This window comes from Podarcis raffonei, chromosome 9 (genome assembly GCF_027172205.1).
Source record: "Podarcis raffonei isolate rPodRaf1 chromosome 9, rPodRaf1.pri, whole genome shotgun sequence".
Lineage (NCBI taxonomy): Eukaryota > Metazoa > Chordata > Lepidosauria > Squamata > Lacertidae > Podarcis > Podarcis raffonei.
Window position 1 is genome coordinate 51,540,649 of NC_070610.1, and position 24,301 is coordinate 51,564,949.

Here is a 24,301-nt window from a genome sequence, read left to right on the forward strand (position 1 = left end):
TCAAAGCACATGGAAATCTTGTGTGATAATGAAAAAACCTTATTTTTGATTTATTAATTTAAAAAAAAATCTATTTTTTAATTTGCAGAAAAGATCCATGAACAACAAAACAGTCAGAAAACCTATTCGCTGAACTTCTTAAAAGTGTGCTCATATTTCAGACCAAAATTGGGTTTTTTGTTTTGTTTTGTTTTTATTCCACAAGAATAATTTACAAGCTCCCCTGTTGAGGTAAATCTATACATGAAATTAGCCCCAGGTTTCAGACCTTGACAAAGACAACTGAGAAGCTTAACAGCAAGTAAAAACACTTTTGTACTATGGTAAGTTATCAAGCCATGGCGTTAGCATCTGTTTTAAAATCACTGCAGCTCGTAATTCCCTTAGGCACTCTTGCAGAAAAAGTAAGGCAGTTCATTTCTCCTCCCTTTTCTTTCCCCCTCAGCCGAGTTCCGTGAGGAAGTTGTCATGACACAGAACAGATGTGAAACGTTGACTCAATTAAAACGCACGACTTCCCATGAAATGCTCATCACAGAGAAGACCGTTTATATTGTCTTCTGTCATGAAGATTGGCAGGAGGTTAAAGGAACCGTGCCACATTCTATCAATCGAGCGCTTAGCACCAAATATTCTCTCTGTTCCTCTAATGCAAAGAGAACACATACACACATTGTTCTGCCACAAGTTCCCCCCTTTAATCCATTTCCGACATCAGAGATGACATCAGAGATGAAAATACTGATTAGTGAAATGCCTTTTGCAGAACAAAAGCAGGTACCAAAGAGAGATAACTGCCTCACAAATATGTAGCTGACAAATTGTATTTCTAAAATACAAAATACAGGTTTCTAAAAGCAATATGTATAATAGGAAAAAAATGTGAATACACCAAATCCTACAAATGTCAAGTTACACAATTTCAGTATGTATTATAACATAATACACAGCAAGGAAAATCCACTTAAAAGGGTAAGTTTTCAATTGCAACCTAAAAGCAATATGGATATGCACTTGTCTAATTTCTATTGGAACATGATTCCAGAGAAGTGCAGCTACAACACTGAAAGCTTAGGGTTTCCTCTTCTCCATCCCCCACTCAGTTCTACTCCAGAGGTTTTCTGAAATCTCTAGAGCAGATTTTGGGGGCACATGGCGACTGCCAGGAAAAAGAGGGGAAAGCTCCATTTTGCAAACAGAAGTTTCTCAATGTAGCGGGACAGGAGCACCATATACTGCTCTATATTTTTAGTTGATATCAAGAGTACCTTTAGAGAGCAAACAGTACTATTAGCAATGCTTCCATGAGGAATGGAGTTGCCAAGCAGGGATATTGGGGCAAGGATATTTCCTGCTAATTGAGACATAAGTCCTAAACCTTTTAAGAAGCAGAATCTCTCACATTACAAAACCATCAAAGTCCAAATTAAACTTGTCCTGGCAAAAATTCTCCTTGTGCAAGTGGGACAACACTTAGTGAAATCCACAAATGAAATTACAATTTTCTCAGGAAAAGGTTCATGGTTATCCACACTTGTGTTCCACAATAATTTGGTAGGATTTTTCAAAACACACTGTTTTGGAGTTTGATATTAAATTTTATTTAGTGAGCCTTACCAACCTTTTGCAATTGCCAGGCTTGAGGGGAAGTTAAGTCCTGAAAACATCACCTACTTGAGGCTGATGTTGTTTAAAGGCTCTCCTTGGCAGACAATTAATGTGTGTGAGCTTTGAAGAGTGAAGCCCAGTTGCACTACTTGGTCAGATGCTTGGAGCCTTGCTTTTCTGTTGTTTATAATCCGCACAACACTGCTTTGAGAGCTGGTACTTTTATCCATAATATCATATATTTATGCAGTGTTTCATTTTTGGGGAGGAAGGCACTTAATTTTTTTATTATATCGATACAAAATTCAACACACGTTTTTAAAAATATACTCTCATTTAAAAAATACAGTATCTTATTTAGCGTGCGCTCTGCCTCACAGAAGCAGACAGCTACCCTGATGTATCTTTCCTTTCTAGCAATGAACAGATGCTTTCCCACAGCAGTGTCCCTGCTTCCTGCAGCAAAGTTATTCTCATTCATTACTTGGGAACTGTATATGCATCACTGTGCTCAGTACTTAATTTTGCCAGGCTTCAGCCCAGGCATCTGTTTTCAATGGAACATGTGTGGTAAAAATAGACAAGTGCCTCTACACAGGTGTAGAGTTCACCTGTCTCACCATTGGGTAACTATGAGAGAGTTTCCACACATCAGGGATAATGGCAAAGGACTTTCAGATATAAAGGGGGTGTTTCCAGACATGACTGAACCAAGCATCTCTTTTCTTGAAATTAATCAATGTCTGTTTTGGATGAGGACCAGTATGACTACAATGCAAAGAATAAACCAGGGACATCATTTCAGATGGGAGAAAGCCCAAGATATGTCCCACAATTAATGGATGGAAGATTTAACAAAGACCAAAGGCTGACCTTTGATTACAACACAGTTAAAATATGAAAAAGCAAAGCATTTTTAAAGCATTTGTCAATTATCAGTTTCATTCTTCATATGATATAGCAATATTGGCAATGCAGGAAAAGCAACCTTTCAAAAACAAAGGGATTAATGTCTCCCAAGCACCCCCCAATCTACAGGCACAATAAATATTTTATTAAAAGTATTTGTCAGCTTCCCATTGCAAAGTAGTATCAGAGAGAGGCACATAGAATTAAAAATACAATAAAGAACACACACATCTCATATTAAAACCAGGTATAAATCTAAATGTGTTCATTTATCCTCTCTAGTATGCTAAATTTAACGACCTTGAACTTTATATCACTCTGGAATGATTTGAAGATTTCAGGCTCATTTCCTATAAAAATATTTTCCCATATTGCCTTTTACTTGTAAAACAAGTCTTTTCACCTCAACATTTGTCTAGACTAGAGCAAGAAAGGCTAAGACACTTGAGTCCTGGTCTAGATTGGGAAGTGCCTGTTTATAATGAATACATTCCGGTGCTTAACTGATATCTAACGGACCACTAACTGCTAGTTTTGTTCAACGGAAACAAGAAACTATTATTGGAACAGTCAGGAAAGAAAGAAAATGAATAAGGAAACGGAAGCATGCCAAATTTAAAGACATTTCAAATAGTGCAGCTGTAGTGCTCATTGATAATCTGCTCTGCCAGCTGAAAGATGTCCAACCCATATTTTGTTCTCCTCCCCCAGTTCCGCTGCCCTATTGTGCTCAAATGAAGCAGATGATATCTAACATGAAAAAAGTTTTCATCAGCTTTTACAGAGATAGAACAATTAAATCTATAAAATATTTGTAATAAAAGTTCAATATTTCCATAATATAATCGTTCATTACACATTGCTACTAAGATGCAAATTTCTCTCTGCTAGTACTTTTTCACAGTGGCATAGGATAGCACAAGAAATTGCAAGTGCTGGACTTCTGTGATCCCAGATACAAGGCAGGAAGTAAAATAGCTAAGCCAGGTATTGAAAAAGGGGGTACAGAGTTGGGCTAGGGGCTGCAAGTGTGTTGCAGCCAAGGGAGTAGGAATAGTGCATCAAACGATATTCAGCAAAGTCTCTAAGCCTTGGCAGAAAAGGTGATCAGGCAAGTTTAGAGGGGGCACAAATCTTCACCATTAATCATGGGCAGTATGCCATCAATAATCAGAATAAAATTTTCAGAGGAAGATGATGCCAATGAACAGCTGGAGCTAGAGTAGCTGGAGGCCAAAGTTAGCAAGACATCTAAAAGGTAAAGGTAAAGGACCCCTGACAGTTAAGTCCAGTCGTGAATGACTCTGGGGTTGTGGTGCTCATCTCGCTTTACTGGCCAAGGGAGTCGGCGTTTGTCCACAGTTTTTCTGGGTCATGTGGCCAGCATGACCAAGCCGCTTCTGGCGAAACCAGAGCAGCGCACAGAAACGCCATTTACCTTCCCGCCGGAGCAGAACCTATTTATCTACTTGCACTTTGACGTGCTTTTAAACTGCTAAGTTGGCAGGAGTAGGGACCGAGCAACGGGAGCTCACCCCATCGTGGGGATTCGAACCGCCGACCTTCCAATTGGTAAGCTCAAGGCTCAGTGGTTTAGACCACAGCGCCACCCGCGTCCCAGCAAGACATATAGGAACAGTCTAAAGACAAGCCAAAATCCAAGGTGGGTAACAGCTGAGTTAAGGAATCTATATCATAGCTCACGGCTGGTTCACCAGTTTTGCAATCAAAGGGTCGCAGGTTTAACCACCTGCCTGAAACTTTGGAGAGCTACTTCCAGTGTATCTGCTAGGGCTCCTGAAACCTCTCACTTCTTCAAAATTGGGGTGAGCATAACAATATGTTTACCATAAAATACCATGGGTATAAAAGTAAATTTGCAGGCGCACTTTTATACGAAAACAAAGATTGATTTAAGTAACTAATTAAGTCAATGAATTCCAAGCACATTTCTCATTTATCTTGCAGCCATTTATCGTTAGCCTTCTCCAGCTAACCTCATTCTAGGAAACAGTTACATTTAGACAGCTACCATAAATGAAATGTTTATTATCTTTAGAGGAAGTAATTTATACTTTTCTTCCAAAATGACAAAAGAGGCTATGGATAATTTCAATGATTCAATTTACATTTTCCTCAGAATACAATAAAACTAATGCCCATCGAAAGCAAGTAAGTCTCTAAAGCTAAGAATGTTCTTTTAAAACTAAGAATGTTTTTTAAAAGGCATTAACATCTGGATGAGCTGGAATAGCTCAGTCAGTAGAGCATCTCAGGATCAAGAGTTGGGCAAAAGATTCCTGCATTCCAGGGGGTGGGACTAGATGACCCTTGTGATCCCTTCCAACTCTACTCTTCTATGTTCTTTGTCTTACCTATATCAAAATAAAATTCTCAACTCACCCGACGCCCGACAGCTATTCTGAAAGGTTTTATCAACACAATTTAGACGTGACTTTTTAGTTTAAAACACAGACCTCAAAAATAGGTTTATAGCCTGCACGTATGCAGAGGCTCTGTCTGATCATATTATATTGGTTACATATGTCAGTTCACAGTGAGGAAGCTGCCAAGCTGGGGATTGTATCTGGTGAATAGCTGAGATTCCCCACTGAGGTTTTATTTGTTCCTTGCTTTTTAAACAGAGAGGATACAAAATTAACATTCAACTAACACTGGCTGTTCAGTGTTGGATACCTGAGGACAGGTTAGATGTTGTGGGCTACAGTTTCCACCACTCGTGACCATGGGCCATTGCTGGCTGGGGCTGATGGGAGTTGGAGTCAACCACAGCTGCAGGGCACCACAGTGGCCACCCCTATCTTAGGAAGAGGCTCCCTATGGCCATCTAGGTGCTGTGGTTGAATTTCACTGAATAATAGAAATAACCTGTCATGTATCGGTGGTACAGCCAAAGCCAGAGCTATCAGCTAAAAGGGAGAGAAAAATGCAATGTGTTGTAGCTGCTGGGGGCCTAACGAAAAGCCTCTACATTGGATTATTGACATTACCAACGTACTTAGTACATGAGACTAGGCCAGTACACAGCACTAGTTATGTTGGTCATACGGAAGAAAAATCTGTTGAAAATAGAACAATTTTTGATAAAGCACAAAGGCCGGTGCAGCAGACTGTACCATCATAGGCATGAAAAGACTTTCAATTGCTACACGGACTTGCCTAAATGTTAAACTTCTCTTTCAAGGCCCTTCTTTGAGTTCCTTCACCCAAAGAAAGTGCCTCCATTTGCAACACGCTCTCCCCAGGAAGGCTTGCCTAGCACTAAATCTCATGTCTTTCAAGCTCCAGGAAAATACCATTTTTATCTCACCAGGCTTTTGAACTACACTAGCTTGGTGAAACCAGGGGTGGAAACCTGTAGCCTTCCACTTGGACTCCCAACTCCCAGCCCCAGTCAGAATAGCCAGTGATCAAGGATGATGAGGTTGTAGTCCATCCCCAATACTTAGCTATGCCATAATGATTTGCTCTGATATTTTGCTGGGTCAGTATTCTTATTTGTTTTGTATTGTTTTGTTTAACTTTGTTGTCAAGCAATGATCATAACTCACCTCAGGAGGTGCCATGTTGAAGAGTGGAGAACTGAACAAATAAAATTGACTGATGAATGCATGTGCTGTGCTAAAAAATAAGATTGTTGATGCTCTGTGCATACTTGACTCACTAGCTTGTTTAATCACTCTAATCTTAGAAACAGTGGCCAAAATGATACATCATCTTTTTCAATGGAAGGGGATAATAATAATACTGCATTAAAATAGATGCCAAACATTTTTTAAACCCCTTAAGACAATTCATAAGTGTTTAGAACACTTTTTACATTTTTATGCACATACTCAATTTAAAATACACAGGTATGTTACAAAAATACAGTCAATTCTTTTCAAAATGTGGACAAAAATGACTGATGAACAGTAAACATTTTCTTCCCTCCACCCCACTCCATCCACCACTTTCAAACCAGCGTAATAAAAGAAGAGAAAACAAATATACAAATGTCATTTCCAAATCATATTCTTATAAAGTTTCAAGGGTATCATTTATGAAGCACAAAGATTTCCTTCTTTAGCAGCGTTCCAAACATCACTCTATTCGTGTTTAGCTCAAGACGTGAATATACTTGCCTAGAATGTAAGTGAAGTATTTACACAAAGGCAGCTCTTTAGAAACCTTTTATTGTGAACACAAAACAGGAAGTACAGTAATACCGCCAGTAGATGTTAAATAACTCTTAGTGTAAACTGTGCTGTTAGTTTAATATGCATAACGTTAACCCCTTAAGGTATAATGAGATGAAACATGCGCAGTAAATACCTTGACTCGTGAGGAAAATCTACAGTATTTCCCACAGTTTTTTTCATTTTAAGTAGCGTACATGACCCAGCTAGCAGAATGGAAGTCTGCTGAGCATAAGGACTAGCAAACAGTTTGAGCAAGCTTGAGATGGTGTTGCTTCTGACAGGAGTAATTTCCAGAAGAGAAAAAAAAAACACTTGGTAACTTAGAAAGCAGCATTTGATATCAAGACCTCAGACAGAAAACCACAATATCAGGACCCCAGTGGACTATACCACTATTTGTGTTGCATTTTACAGAAGAGCAAAATAAATATGACCAGGTGAATTTGCATCTATGAATTTTTGTGGTACTTCAACTCTTCAGAAATATTACGTAGGTTTCCCACTTTTTTCAAGCATATTCCTGGGGAGAATGCTTACATAAACCATAAGCTGCTGTCAGTGCCGAGTTTATGTCTTGCAAGCACACAAATCATACAAGTCAAGGCCGATGGGAGTTGGAATCTAAAACATCTGAACATAGGAATGTAGAAAGCTGTCTTGTTCCAAGTCAGACCACTGGTCCATCTGGCTCAATACTGTTTGCACTGACTTGCAGTGAGTGTCCATGGTACCAGGCAAGAATATCTCCTAGCCCTTTCTAGACATGCCAGGGATTGAACCTGGGACCTTCTGCATGCAAAGCAGATGCTCTGCCACTGAGCTATGGCCCTTCCCCATCTGGAGGGCACCATATTGTTTATATCCTTTGTTTACTGGATCGGGATTATCCCCAAACAGAAATGTCTACCAGGATGTAGCACTGAAGGTCTCCTCTGACCCCATGTACAGCTTTTAAAGCTCCATGTCTCCCACAAACATACCTAAGGCCATTTTATTCTCAAGCAGAAAGAATTGGCAATGGAGCTCCATACTTCTACAGCTCAACCAAGAACTGCCTTAAAATTGCATTACTCTAAAGAGCAAAGCATTCTGTATTCGTAGCTAGATAGGAGCCAAATTTCCTCTCCTCCAATGTAAAAGTATATGCATGTATCAGCTTACAAAGCCCAATGTGTTTCGACCCAACCAAGATCCCCATCTGCCTTACCTGACGTAGTATCTCTCAGAATTCCTATATGCACTGTATCTCCTAAACTTCTAAACTCTAGCTGCTTAAACTGAAGCTTGGCTTGACTGCCACCTGCTGATACTTTGAGAACTGCTTCGATGCCCAAAACACCAGAATGGTATGTCTTTTCTGTAATTACCATCAGTGGTAACTGAAGCAAAAAAGCCCACATTTTATCACTTAACATTTCACATAGAGTAGAACAAAGCTGTTGAATAGGGAAGACCATGTTTAAGTGCCACAGAATTGTATTCTGCTACTTGCTTTCCCCTCAATGAAACATTTTGTAAATATTAACAATAATAATTTCTGTTTCATGTCTTTCCCAGACTCATTTTTAAAAAAACAGGAAAGGGGGCGGTGTGGGGGGGGGACAGGCGAAACATCACAGTCTGCCTAAATTCCAGTTTCAGCCATTAGCACAAACATGTCTTAACTAGTATTTCTTTGTAGCTATTTTCTGTTAAAAATAAACTGGTTTAAGCTATATAGGCCCACAGATACTGGCAAAAGACTACTGTACAAATAAATGAAAGCCTGCGGCTTACCTCCTTCGCTGCAGTTATGGGGCCCTCTCACTTAGAAACATGTGCTACAGCATCAATGTTTGCTTTTCATGGTGTTACAACTGTCCTTCAAGATCACTTGGGGTACTAAGACCTTTTTTCACCCCAAGGGTATGATTTGAGACGGAAAAGCATTCGGAAACGAAAAAGTTGCCTGCCAACAAAATGTTTCTGCGTAAGTGAAACAGAAAAATTCTTTGAGATAAAATGCAACTAAGCTACATAACGTTGTTTGAAGAAGTTAGCATTCTGAGAACTAGGCACACTTTGTATCTACACGCTTTTAATAAAAGTTAAATGGCCATTTTTATAAGTGCAGTAACATGTTCCAGGGTGTGTGCTTGCCAATTACGCACACCTCGCATGTTGACTGATGAACACACACCCTGGCGTGTGTTCTTGCTTACATAGCCCACGTGCTGGCTTGTTAAGTAATGGAATAAGGCTTGCCTCACCAACTGGCTGAAGCTACCTCTTCTTACTCTGTAGACTTCCACAGAACATGTACTGGTGCTGCTGAGCACTTCATCTGAAAAAGGCTCAAGGGACAAATTGCTTCCTTAAACCTTCCTGTGCGTGCCCCGCATCTGGCAAGGAAACAGTCAAAAGCCACTGATAGCTCCTAATGTTTTTGAGCATTGGATGAACATGGTAAACTATTACTACTTTGCAATGTGAAGAAAATGCCTTTTTTGTCACACTTGGCAACAGGGTTTTATAACAAGATAAAACTATTAATCTCTACACTATCGTACAGAGGAAGATAACATAATCCACTTAAGACAGAAGTACAGCTGGTTGAGAAACTAACCTGAGACTGGGGAGTCGACCTATCTTGGCAAGGTTTGCCTTAGAGCAACACTTGCCTACCATGAGCACTCATAGGACCTTGGTTTGGAACCATCCTTAGCTGCTATACGCATGTCAGCTGACCTCAGCCATGTAAACATTTTTCAGGGGCTTTAGTTGACCTTGGGAGAGAGCAGGTGGTTATCAGCTCTCCAGCCTAGACCATTCAACTGCTGAACTACTTAACTGTTCTCATGTGAGCTACAGATTACAGATTAATTTACACTTATACAGAGAGCTCTGTTTTGGGTGCCAGACCGTATTATCTTCCAACCCTTTCCTCTAATATCTATTCCAAGCATTTCCCCCATTTGATCACATGAGATGATTTTATTATTCCAACATCTGCTATATCTGTAAAAACAACAAAAAACAGCCCTGTATTCACTAAGTCAGCCTCTTGAAACAAGCATTCAAAGGTTATGTGTCCAAGTAACTTACAATTTTAATATATCATTTTCTTCACAACACTTTTGTTTTCGCAAGTATTCTAACCATGTTAGAGGGGTTCCTGGTGACAATTTCTATAGTCTCTCCAGTGGTTATGGTATAGGTTTAGATGGCAATATTAGAACAGGCCTTTTCTGTGGTGGATTCCTGACTGTGGAATGCTGTCCCCAGAGAGGCTCACCTGGTACCATCATTACATGCCTTTAGGCGCCAGGCAAAAACATTCCTCTTTACCCAGGCCTTTTGCTATTAATTAATCTATGGCCCGTTAAAGCTTGGGGAGGGGCTATTATTATGATTATTTTATTATTATGCTGTCTGTTATTGTGCTTTTTATTATGTTTTTATTATGATGCTCTGTAAAATGTGTTCTCAGTGTAATACTCCGCCCTGGGATCTTTTGATAAAGGGCGGTATAGAAATAAATTAACAACAACAACAGGCATTTAAAATTCCTCTTAATTCAAGGTAAAGATCGATTAAAGAAAGTTTGCACTGAAAAACTGAACCTGTTTCAGGATTTGCTCAGCTAGTGTCTCAGGGAGACCTCCTCTGAGGAAAAGACCTCCAGTCCAACTGAGGACATGGAAGAACCCACAGCAGTCCTAAGGCAGCCTGAGACCTTGATAAACGCATGTTCTCCATTTTCTCCCCTTAAGTAAAAGTATGCAAAGAAGGTCAATGCACAGCTAAACTGCAAGTTTTGCCTTATAGCTGTTTAAAGCATCCAAAGTGCAATAGGGTCCCAAAAAACACCTGCAAATTTCATGAATTATTTCTCGCATATTTGCAAGGAACACAACTCTTCTGACATATTTCCTCCTCTGCTTTATTCTTCTTGCAGCATATCATAACTTGCTGCTTATCTGCATTATGCTCTATTATTTTTATTTTCAGTCCTTCTTACGAATTATTACTGGATTGTTTAATTTATTGTATATTTATCAATATGAGATGTTTCCATTACACTACTGTTTATTCCTGGGTAAATTTTATTATGCTAAATTTCATAAACTTGAAACATGAACATAGCAAGGGTGGTAGAAGACCTGGTGGAGAACCCAGAGTCTACACAGAAGCACTCATTTGGTTGCTAGTCTCCTCAAAAGGAAGAGTCTCTCAGGAGGAGGAAAAAAGACAGAGCCAATTCAGCCATGAGCATTGACTCAGCAGATGGATAGGAATGGGAGAATTTATGTTGCTGCTGGAACTATACTGGAATAATAGCTCCCTACCTCCGTTACAACTGTTTAAAGGCTCAAACGGTTTTTTAAAATGCTGGCAAATATAAAAGTGAAATTCACCTGTTAGCAAAGGCAACCTTTCTTTGTCATAGAATTCCCTGTACGTACCCACACCCTCATTGAGACTTGAATTCCTATGCACAATTTCACTGCTGAGTAGTGAGCAGCAGGAGATAAAGCAAAATCCATACAAGTACATTCTGACATCACTATTTTGCCTTTGCACTGCTCCAGATGGAAGAACTTGTTCTCCTAGGAACAGCCTGGTATCTCAAACAGAAATTCACAGTGGAGCAGAGATTGGAAAGCTGTAGCCCACAGATGTTGGGGGGCTACAATTCTCATCATCTAACTCCCATCATCCTATGCTGGCTGGGGCTGATGGGAGTTGTTGTCTGTCATCTGGAGTCTTGTGGGTTGCCCACCCTTTTAGCAAAGTCACGAGAATCAGAGAAGAGTAGGACTAAAAGAGGCAGATTTCATCTCCCACATAACAAGCTACACCTAATAAAATTCATTCTTTTGTACAACTATTAATAGTGTAAATGTCTCGTGACACTTTGCATCCAGTCACCTTAGAAGGCTTAGAAGCAACATAAATCAATAGGCGTTTTCAGAAAGCTTTATGTGGACTGAAACAAAATATTTTATAAGTAAGCATTTATCTGAAAAGCACATTAATGTGTTGCTGTGAGAGGTGCTTTCTGCTATGTTTTACTATACTTGAATTTAATTTCATATAATCTCTCTCACAAATAAATTAATTTATCTGTATATGCTTTTATGGAGAAAAGCAGCCACATTTATCCAAGTCTTTATGGTATGGCTGTGAAAGCTTACAAATGCAGCCCAACAAGTTCTTCTACCATCTTGTTTTGTCTGGCAGATAATAAATCTAAAGTGAAAAAGTCACTGTGCTCTTCAACTGTCACCACAAAGAAGGGGGGAGGGGGGAGACAACTCAGCAGCCTCAAGGCTGATTTACCACACTCTCTATACCTTCACAATTGAAGGGTTGGAAGGGGGGGATTACTTCTGCACACCTGGAAATATTTATTTACTATGCTTAAAGAAAGCACCCTGAAAATTCCACTGGAAACAATTCAGACACCTTTATGAATGTCAGCATACAATCAATAAATAAGGAACACCCTACAGGCAAAATTGTTGCTGATGTCAATAACACAGTGCTGACAGAGTTCAGTGGGGCCATATCACAACCAATAATATTTCTTGTCTCCTAGCACACTCCTCATTTAAATTAAGGAATTGTCTAAAACCTGCCTTAACTCTGCCCTATTATTTAATTAGACTATTCTTAGTCTATGAAGATGCTGGACCTCATTGTTCCTGGAAAGCTTCCAATCCCAATTCAAAAACAGGTGCTGATTTTGCTATTTAAGATCTTAACTGTCAAAGACCTGATTACCTCACACACCAGTTTCTAGTATGAACCTGACTCCTCACAGAGGTAATTTACAAAGGCCCTGTTCAACGTTCCCCCCTCCATCAGCCCTACTGATGGATGGTGGCATGAGACACGTCCCCCACAGTGGTAGCATCAAGCTTGTGATATTTGCTCAGTTTTTAGTGCCATGTGAAAATATTTTAATTCAGAGGTCATGTCAGAATCAATGAATTTCTGTTGTTTCCACACACACACACCGAGTCTAAGTTTAACAGGGTTTCTAAAACATTATAAACTAGTTTTCTGACGTTCAAATAAAGCCAGGCTGATTTTATTTAAAAAGCAAGCCCATAAACATAAAGGAAACTAATACTAAATAAGAAAAATATGAGAAAAATATTTAGTGTTTAAAAATAACAACAGCCCAGTAAGAACCTTGATAGGCAAGATTCTTAAGACTATGTGAAGTGTAGGATTTGGTGTGTTCACATTTTTTCCCTATTACAGTGGTACCTCGGGTCAAGTACTTAATTCATTCCGGAGGTCCGCTCTTAACCTGAAACTGTTCTTAACCTGAAGCACCACTTTAGCTAATGGGGCCTCCTGCTGCCGCCGCGTCGCCAGAGCACGATTTCTGTTCTTATCCTGAAGCAAAGTTCTTAACCTGAAGCACTATTTCTGGGTTAGTGGAGTCTGTAACCTGAAGCGTATGTAACCCGAGGTACCACTGTACTTTTAAACACAACAATGACCTTTGATTCTTCAATGACCTCTGATTCTTCAGAAACAACAACACTGCAGTCAGAAATAATGATGTACTGCTCTTTGTGCTGAAAATTGTGATGCACACAGACACATTATAACAAACTCCCAGCTCTAAAGTCCTTAGATCAGTATTCCCAAATACTCAAAAGGGTGCGATGTATTCAAGTATTACCAAAAAAAAGGAAGCCATCACTTCAGGGAAAAGACAAAGGTCCTCAGGCCCTAACTTCACAAGCTTATCACATAGCCTGTGGCATCACACTAACATCATGAGCCAGGTACAGTGCAGCACTGCAACAATGAGGTGAAGATACTGTGGCAGAAACAATCACCGCTGTCACATGCAGTTAGTGGCGCCATTTTACAATGCTGTTGCACGGCACAGAAGTTTGAAGGCAGAAAGCAGGTGGCAGCCAACAGACAGCTCACACAGATGGGTATCACAATGAATTACCAATCATAATGGTAATCCAAACTGCACACTCTTAGAACAGTAGTGTGTCACTCCTATTCTCTGTCAAACACTTAGTTTAAGTGTTACACATGTTACTTCAAATTCTCCCAACATTGCTTTGCTGTCACAAGGATACCTTCTAAAAGTCACTCTCATGACTAAAGGAGTGAAAAGGGAGTGAAACAATTTCTTCATGGGTCTGCCTGAGAGGTTCATATTAATATGTTTTTGATTCAGGAGTGGCATGGGCATATTCAGTCTATATCTCTGCTGTGAAGCTAATTTCATTGCTATATTCAACTTACAGGACCACTACCATGACAGAAAATTATAAGAAATAAATTATTCCTCACATCTTATTTAAATCTGATGATAAAATTTTCCTGAAACCAACAGCACTTAACACTGCATTTACCAATCAGATGCAAGACTGAAAAGCCCAATAGAAATACATAAATGAGCATCATACAATAACAACAATTTGTTCCAGACGAAACAAATGCTGAACATGTTTACAGCTTCAGATTACCTGATTTATGACAACTTCAACATGTTGCCAGATAACTTATGTATTGAAATTCTTTCCCTTTCCCTTTACTAGTTCACCCATAAAACTTGAATATTTGAATTTCTTTCATAAGCCTCCAGACGGGCAGAACTTTGATGTTTCTCAAAAGGAAAGACTGCTTTTTCGCTGGAGGCAAAAACTTAAAAACTTGTTACTGATTCTGCCAAATCACTCACTTTTTATTTTTCATCAAAACTAAACTACTTTTAATTAACACTCAACTCCACTAACACAGCCCCACTGTCTTTTGGACATTGGATCAGCACCAGATAAGAGTCTTCCAAGTAAAATCTAACAGGTCTTTTTCAGAGAGAGGTTTTTAATTTCACTTCCCACCTGTGAATGGCCTCTGCAGAGAGAGTGTGAGGTGTAGCTTTGATCTTATAGCAGAAGTAGTAAGAGAATTTACAAGAACTTTTTCAAAAAAATTGTGTTAGTAAAAAAAAAAAGATTTAGAAACATTTGTTATGGGTACAGAGTATAAAGAAATTTAAAATACACTCCAAGACAAGAACCATTCATTTATGTGATAATGGAAGTTGCTTCTCTTGCTTCCATCTAGTGGTACAGTTTGTATTGTATGCACACCTTTAATACCCAATATTTTTAAACATTCCAATAATGAAGATTGTTGTTGCTATACTTGTTCCAGGAGAAAGAGGAATAAATAGACATGAAAACATAATGGTCCAAGTTTGTGACTTCAATAACTCAGAACACTTCATCATTCAGAAGTGTTACAAATACCAATATTTTTAGCCTGTTTGAATTCAGCCATTTACCGCAAAAAAATTAGTAACTCAAATATTCATGAGAAATTAACTAGCAGCAGTTGATAGGCTGATGTAATTAACCCTTGAGGTTTAAATGTATTGTAAAGTTTCATTTATCTTTTCACAGAATATCTCTTAGGATTTAAAAGCAAGCCAAATACAACACATACTGGAATATGTATGCAGGTGGTGCTGTGGTCCAAACCACAAAGCCTAGGGCTTGCCGATCGGAAGGTCAGCAGTTCAAATCCCCGCGACGGGATGAGCTCCTGTTGCTCGGTCCCTGCTCCTGCCAACCTAGCAGTTCAAAAGCATGTCAAAGTGCAAGTAGATAAACAGGTACTGCTCCGGCGGGAAGGTAAACAGCGTTTCCGTGTGTTGCTCTGGTTTGCCAGAAGCGGCTTAGTCATGCTGGCCACATGACCTGGAAACTGTACGCCGGCTCCCTCGGCCAATAAAGCGAGATGAGCGCCGCAACCCCAGAGTCATCCACAACTGTACCTAATGGTCAGGGGTCCCTTTGCCTTTACTGGAATATTAAATTTCATAACATAATAAGAGGAAACAACTTTCCTTTGAACCAACGAGAAGAAGCAACCTTTCTATATTTGATCCAATTGACAGGGCAGCAGAATGAGAATTTTCAACTCCTGGTTCAACAAATTAATACCAAAGCAGACACTAAGGAAGAATTTCCCCAAAATGTAGGTACAGTACACTGTGAGAGAATTTTTTGATAATGCTACTAGCATGTGCACAGCATCACCCTGATTCTAGAGGAGCCTATTCTGCTATGCAAATGACAGAAAAACCAACATGATGCCCCTAATCTATGAAGCTTGGATGCATGAACACAGTCTGATGTGGATATCCACTGTTTTACATTCAAGCACATATATTTTGCATTTTAGTTCAGGATGAACATGGTTTGGTTTTAAATGAAACCAGATCTAAACTCTGGTCATATTTTCCATTCACTATATTTCCCCCAGTTTCTGTTCCATGCTACACTGAAGTTTCTCACTGGTAATGAAACAAAGAGCACCATGAATCTAAAGACAATATAGCACACTGACACTACACTCTCTCATTAATCTTCATTTGTCCAATCACATCCTGTCATTCTCATGCAAATAGGGCACTTGAGGATGCAACTGCTGCACACTGCTGGGATGAGCTGTCAGAAACACCAGGGTGCCATCACAAACCACAAACTATCACTTCATTCTCAGCCCTTATGCTCTAGGCATCCCAGCTAATGTGTTTGACACTCAGATCTCACCCAGCAGGAGCTAAAGCAATCCAATTCTTCAGCTACACACACATTACTTCCTGTTGTGAAACAATCACAGAGTTCCCTGGGGTTGTAACAGCTTCTTCTGTTCTAGCCTGCCATTACAAATAGATGCCAGAGGTATTATGGATGATGGAAGCCAAGAAAAGGACATTCTTGCTGGCAAATTTCTGTTTTTGTCTTACGAAGAAGGGCACTCAATTCAGGGAGGGCTAACAAGCTATCATCCTCGATGTCTATGAAGGTGCAAAGTTAGGAGATTGGATGCAATTCTAAACAAAAACACATTTGAGAGAACAAAGACACATTGCACAATTTGCTTAAACATTCTCTGAATGACTACCTACAATCTATCGGAGGAAAGCAACAGTGTATCACAGGCTAGGTAACTGACGGGTGTGGGGAAAATTCCCTCTTGCCTATGGAAAGAAAATTTTCCTTTCACCCCACATGGACTGGAGATATGTATTTTGTTCTGAGGTTTCAAGGTACAGTACTTCCAAGGCTGGCCAACTCTACAAAATGGTCCATTAATCCTGAAACAAAGGACCCCAAGATCCCAAGCAGACCAAATCGCTCAAAGCTGGTCCGGCTGCAGCAAACATTTCTATCCTACTGCCTTGTAAATGCATAGGGGTCTTAGTGGTCAGTTTGCATATTGCTTTCAAAAAATGCTGAAGAAACAGCACTGGTGGAGCAAACCATTGTTTCTTCTGAAAACCAGGAGAACAACTGTTTTTGTTGAGCCTTATACAAAAACCCTTTTTAAAAAATCCAGTACTTTACAAAGACGTTTGACTACAATTGACTGCAATCTTAAAACATTTCACTTCCAATAAAGTAGTTTTAACAAAAGTAGGGGCAAGTGCCCAAACCTCTTACCTTGTCTATCATATCTGGTCGGTTTGTCGCAGCCAAAACAGTCACATCCTTTAGCTGTTCAATCCCGTCCATTTCTGTCAGCAGCTGTGCCAAGATGCGGTCTGCCACATTCCCAGAACTTGAAGAGCTAATGGAAATACAAAACGAAAGCCATAGTAGTGGGTGCTCATTTCTTAAACACTACTTCAGCTTGAGGACCACATTCCCTCATAGGCAACCTTCCAGGGGCTGCATGCCACTGGTGAGAGGGACTAGAGGAAAAACTGGGCAGAGCAATGGTGTGGGTCTTAACCTTTGTCCAGGAGAATAAATTCCAGGCATGCAAAAGTCAAATGTTTCTACAAATGCCACATCCATCCTCCTTTCAAGCACGTAAGAGGCGTTGCCACTGTTCAAGGACATGTTTGGCTAGGCAAAAGCACTCAAGCAAGTGGCCTGGACAACATCCAAAGGGCCAAATAGAGATGCTTAGAAGTTCTATTTGGTCCCTGGGCCGAAGGTTCTCCATCCCTGTGCTACATTAATCTGATGTATCAGCTTTTCCTTATTTGCTATGTGATCAAGTCAAGGATAGCCTAGTTCCTTTCCACATTCTGAAAGAGGAAGTTATTGACAGGTCATGAATTTGTTGGTGGTTTATTTTTCAGCAAAATATCAGTGTAACTGACTCCCCCCTCCCTTTGCCCATTATCACTAATGGCTTGGATGTACTTAAACAGGGCTTACCAACAAGAACACAAACATGAAACCAATTTCTTAAAAACTGAAGCTATTGTTTTGGGACCAGTATCCTTTTCCTGCAACTCCTGCCAACTTGGCTACCAAACACCAACAAAACAAAGTATGTCAGAACTTGGCAAGTAATTTATTGTGGCATTCGCACGGGTTGATTTCGTAAAGATGTATTGGCAACATTAAAACGCTGCTCAGACAGTGCTTTAGTTTTGCCACCAATGCAGGTCATCCAACACTGTAAGTGAAATGAAGGCCTTTTACAGATTCATTTCTTCCACCTTCCCCAAGTAAGACCAAACTGAGCAGTGGCCAGCTAACCCATAAAACCACCTTCTTATTAATTTTGCACGGCTGTTGCTCCAGATGTTAAATACATATGTTGTTTTGAAATCACCAAATGGTTAAGTCTCAAAAAGAAAAGACATTTTTCTCCTGGAAGAGATTTCAGAAGTTAGCCTATTTGTGTTTTGTGTGGGGTTTTTTTTTTATTAACTACATGTGAAAAAGTGAGTTCAAAAATGCAGTTGTGTATTTAATTATAACTTCCACATTTATTACTTTAAATATGTAATAGGTACAAAATGGCAGATGCAAAGCTTGTTTTACAAGATTGATCCTGCTGACATATGAGCTTTTTATATTTGCTTTCACAAGAGTCTGTTCCATTTTATGAGCCCTGCCCTCAGTAGCATTTACAATTGGGTCTTGTGCAATAATTGTCCTAATTTTGATTTATGGCATAGCTAATGTGGGGTGCACATGGGGCAAAACCAGGGAAGTGAATAGCGCAGCTAAGATACACTCTTGTCTTCTCATATTAGCTGTCTCTTATCTACAAGTACAAACTCTGGCAATGACACCTGACAAAATAAAACCTTCTTGAAACATAATCCCAAGCATGCTCACTCAAAAATAAGTCTCATTGAGTTCAATGGGACTTGCTCCCTAATGTGTGTGCAGTCTTAATTCCCACTGGTTTCAGAGGAGACACATGTTTTACTCGCCTACAGAACAGAGAATTAAGTCATCAACTTTAGCTGGATTGCTCTCTTACTTTATTCAGTTGGTGTTATCTACACAGATAACCAACCCCAAGAAATGCCCTGGAAGAGTGCAGTTTGTTCCAAAAGCTCCCTTGAACAACTGCTGCTAAGTGGAGCTGAAAATTTGGAACAGGTGGGAAGTGGGAATGAAGGAAAGATGACAAATACTTAGTCACAGAATTTAGTATCCAGATACTTGCACATGTCAAAACTCCCAATTGGAAATGAATCAACTAAGGACCAGAAAGGAAAGGAAACAGAAAAAGTAGAATTACTTTCCTTTTGCATATGCTTCCGGAACCTAAAATGCAACGTTTCATGTTTATTTTGGTTGCTTTCCAAATAAGCATTTACCCTGTACTCCTTTGCTGTACAAGACCCCTGCCCACACTGATATTAATATAGATTTAAGTCCTCCATGTAGCCCAAAGCTGCCGTGCTTTCCTTTATGCATGGAACTCAGCTGTCAGATTACACACCATATTTAGCATGACTCCTACAAGTAAACAAGCCCTTTTGGCTTAACAGGCTATCCTATAAAAATGCAGACAGACAGACAGACAGACAGACATTTATAGCAGGAGATTTCTCCACCAGCTGCTCCAGAACTGCGTCAGCAGCATGTGTGCTCAGATGTTTGAGCTCTGCATAAACTGTTAATCTGAGGGGTGACATACAAGCATGTATTTTTTCCATTTTCCCATGATTTCCCAACAAGAATTTCAAATTAAAGCAGGCAATGCTCATTAAGGCTTTCTCGGTTTTTGACGCAAGGACAACTCAGATACACAAATTATGTTTAACCTTTCAGACCCATTTATAAAACCAGCATCCAGCCAATAAGCGTTTCTTCCCCACCAGCGCCAGCTGACCTGTGAACCATGATGTCACCATCCCAGCACTACAGAAATAGTAATCAGGCAAAAACTGATGCAAAACAGTTTCCTGTCAACAAACCCGACTGTATGCCAAACAGAATGCCAATGTTTGTGAGGTGTGCACGTGTGCCTGTTCACCTGTCCAATGACAGCTGTCTGAAGCTTAGGGAATCAATAGCAATGACAGAAACAAGCTTTTTAAAAAGGTTACTACTGAAGAATGGTCAGGAGCGCAAGACTTAAGAGTGAAATGATGAGCTTCCTACAGTGCCTTTAAGATAAAATACCAACTCCAATTGCTGTCTATCTTGTACAGTGGTACCTCGGGTTAAGTACTTAATTTGTTCCGGATGTCCGTACTTAACCTGAAACTGTGTTTGAAGCACCTGAAGCACCACTTTAGCTAATGGGGCCTCCTACTGCTGCCGCACCGCCAGAGCACGATTTCTGTTCTCATCCTGAAGCAAAGTTCTTAACCTGAGGTACTATTTCTGGGTTAGAGGAGTCTGTAACCTGAAGTGTATGTAACCTGAAGCGTATTTAACCCGAGGTACCACTGTACATTCAACTTTGTGATTTCACAGTGTTTTAAAAGGCAAAGTTGTAAAACTTTCATGGTACCTATTTCCACCCACAGTTTTGAATAGAGTGATTTTCCATACTCCCACTTTCTATAGAATTCACAATAAAAGCAGGTGTAATAAACTGAGCCAAAATCATTAGATAATTACACTGACACCCATACTTAATGAAATCAGCGGTTGCTATCTGGAAAATGCAACAAGCTGACCACCTCTTGGAATTGTTTACAAACAGCAACATTTCTGCAACAGCATGCTCTTGCATTCTAGATTAACCTGGAATTCTAGATTAACCTGCTTCTGTCACCAGTCACTTAGAAAATTCAAACCATCCATAAGAGTGCACTGCAAGACTGGGCCAATGTGGCACTCCTGGTCTCTATGTCTGGCCCTCATAATTCTCCCTAAAACACATCCACCCACTAGTTCTGCTTTGCACCTTGAATATTTTTGCTTGGGTGGAATGTACCACTGAATGTTGATAATGCTTCGTTTGTCTAGATGAAGGAGAACAATGCTGTTGGAATGTGGAAACTAACCTAATGTACAGAGGTAACATTTATGTCCACTGCTCCACCCACTTTTGCCACTGTCGTCATCCACCACTGGCAAGTGGCCTTTGGAAGGTTTCCCAAAGGGCAATGTGGCTTGAAAAGGTTCCCTGCCCCTGATTTAAAAGCTCTCCAACAGTTATTACTGTGAGCAAAACGGAGTTGTCAGGTATGCCAACTTAACAAGTTATACTTAACAGGTGGGTTGTTACCCCTGGGAGACTGAAGGTTGGATTTAAGGAGGGAGTAATTTAGAAGTGAAACAGGGCCAACAAAAAAAATAAGAGTGACCTTTACACAATTCATGCATTAAAAGAAAGACACAAAGAACCCCAAGGTGGCCTAACAAGGACCTGTGAGCTTCCACGCCTACAGAACCTACATAGTAGTTGAGCCTAGCAAGAGAAGGGAAGGACTAACCTAAGGAACCAGAAGTCAGACATACAGTGGTACCTCTGGATGTGAACGGGATCCGTTCTGAAGCCCTGTTCGCATCCTGAGTAAAACGTAAGACGTGACAGCGCGTGCGCAGGACACGTTTTGCCACTTCCGCGCATGCACGTGACATCATTTTGAGCATCTGCGCATGCACGAGCGGCAAAACCTGGAAGTAATGCACTCCGTTACTTCCGGGATGCTGCGGAGTGTAACTTGAAAACGCTCAACCTGAAGCACATTTAACCCAAGGTATGACTACGTGAAGGTTATCAATTTTATGGCTGCTAAAGCAGTATGAGACACAAAATGTTAACGTCTCAACTACTCAGAAGATAAATTTTTAACTACCCATCCCCACAGAATCTGTTTCACAAGTTATATGTAGAATTTCTTTGAAGATCATCTACAACAGCTGAGAGCATAAACTGAAACCTTAGTAGAGTCAAGGCCCTTCAAACAGAGTATTTAGCAAGGCCTACTAAGGGAGTTTATATAGTTCTGATTAAACTGAATTCTTGTAATACCATGGGAGCTACTTTAATCTCTGGAAGTTTAATAGATTAAACTGAACCTGAACATCTTCCACTCTATTTCTAATTGCTCCCTAAGCTACACCCAAGCAAGTTTCTGAAACACAGGCGGAAGAGGAGTACAGCGGTACCTCGGGTTAAGAACTTAATTCATTCCGGAGGTCCGTTCTTAACCTGAAACTGTTCTTAACCTGAGGTACCACTTTAGCTAATGGGGCCTCCCGCCGCCACCGTGCGATTTCTGTTCTCATCCTGAAGCAAAGTTCTTAACCCAAGGTACTATTTCTGGGTTAGTAGAGTCTGTAACCTGAAGCGTCTGTAACCCGAGGTACCACTGTATCCAATTTGAACTGCATGAATGTTCCCTAAGCCCAAGGATATCTGCTTGTGCAGTACACTTTTCCATCCTTCTGTGGGACTCCTAGATCTGTTTTCGGGTTCCCTCTGGGGCAGATTTGGAGGTGGCACAGGGCATGTGCAGGGCGAGAGGGAAGACCCACAGCACAAGCAGAAATGCTTGCGCTTATCAGGGCACATTAGTTGAATGCCACCCATTATGTTACCATCATCAAGTATGTTTCACAAAATACCCCACAGGTGCCCGTAATGCACAGTGTCACAGTTGCAAATAAGATGCTATCTGGGGTAAATGCTGAGAAAATGTAGTAACAAAATACTATAATCTGTAGCACTGAGAATATATGACATCCTAGCAGCACAAATGAAACCATGTGGGAAGCTGTGTGGGTTGTGTGCAGAAAAAAATAAAGCACACCTTAATTTTATTACACATAAACACAGGTCGCACCTGCACTATACATTTAAAGCAGTATCATTCCACTTTAAACTGCCATGGCTTCTCACAAAGAATCCTGAAAGTTGTCAGGAAAGACCTCTAGTTTCCGCACAGAGCTACAGTTTCCAGAGTGGTTAAGTGTAGCTCTGGAAATTGTAGTTCTGTATGGGGAAATAAGAGTCTCCTAATCACTCTCAGCTCCCTTTAAAAAACAACAACTACAGTTCCCATAGCTCTCTGGGGAAGCCACAACTGTTTGAAGTAGTATGATACTGCTTTAAATGTATTGTGTGGAAGGGGACACACAAGTAAAAAAAATGACTGCAACATTGTTTTATTTCCTTCATTTTACAAATCCTAGTGAAAATGGATCTTGGGAAAAACAGCTTTCCGGAGTATTATGGTTGTTCTTGTTGTTGTTTAAAAAAAACCTACCTTTACCCTTTTAAAACAAACTTATCCTCTACAGTTTATACCTTCAAAAGTCTAGAGAAATAAGAACAATAGAGAGAAATTTGGCTTGCTCCACTTCTTATACACGTTGTACACTGTCCTTGAAAATCATGTGTATTTTATGGTTACCTGAAAATGATTTTTAAAAACCTCAAGCAACTTACTTCCAGAAAAATTATAACTCCAACACACATCTTTTGACTAGTATTCCTAACTTTTCTAGAAGTTTCTGAGGTAAAACATTCCTAAAATACCAAACCCCCTGCCTGCCAACACACTCCCACACTAAAATCACCACAATCACACAGTATGAAGAATGTATTGAGTCTGACATTTCTGTCAGGCTTTCACAGGAGGAAAGCTGTCAGCAAAGCACACCTGCCAGGTCAGACTTTTCAGTCCAGCTACCATGGTTGTAATTAACTGTCACACTGTTTTATTTCCTTCCTCTCACAAGTTCTGGTGAAATATGTTTTTGGCAGGACAAGGCTTTCCAGAGTGCTTATTTTCAATAAAAGCAACAATCAAGATTACCAATTGCTATTATGGGCATCTGCCAAGACAGTTTCTAAAAACCTATTTTGGCCTTTATTGTAACATAAACTCACACTTTTATGAATGACTATTTCCTCAGGTAAAGACCACAAGACTAATCAACTCTACTCAACAATAAATTCCTGATCTGTGTTTAAAGATATAACAACTCACACTTTACAAGTAATAGTATACATGTTTTGTTCCACATATGCACCAAACACATGGTACATATGAGTAATATTCCATACAGCTAGGTAAGACATACCTATAAATTGCTCCAGAAACTTGGACAAAATGTTTTCATACACAAATTATATGTTGGTGTCATTACTGATTTGGGGGCATGGGGATTTTTTTTTACTGTTTTAATTGTGGTTTTATATGCTGTTAGTTATGCATTTCAGCAGTATTTTTTTTTACTGTAAGATTTACATACTCCTAAAACCTACATCCTGTGTACATGTAAGTAACATGCATTTAACTTCATTTACTCTAAGTATCAATTAACAAAACAAATGAATTAATGAAACAAGTGCATTAATGGTAAAATGTGAGGTTG

The 24,301-nt window shown here is 39.8% G+C and overlaps 1 protein-coding gene across 5 annotated transcripts in view; it reads right to left on the bottom strand.

The window, feature by feature from the left end:
* SPATA5 (spermatogenesis associated 5) overlaps nt 1–24,301 on the bottom strand; it is a 145,257-nt gene that overhangs the window by 83,066 nt on the left and 37,890 nt on the right. For 4 of the 5 annotated variants that reach the window (XM_053403465.1, XM_053403466.1, XM_053403464.1 and 1 more), the window contains exon 14: nt 17,201–17,327. In XM_053403465.1, the coding sequence (XP_053259440.1) occupies nt 17,201–17,327 (127 nt within the window). Of the gene's footprint in view, nt 1–8,306; nt 9,717–17,200; nt 17,328–24,301 lie in introns of those variants that run through there. The other variant, XM_053403467.1, reaches the window with a different exon arrangement.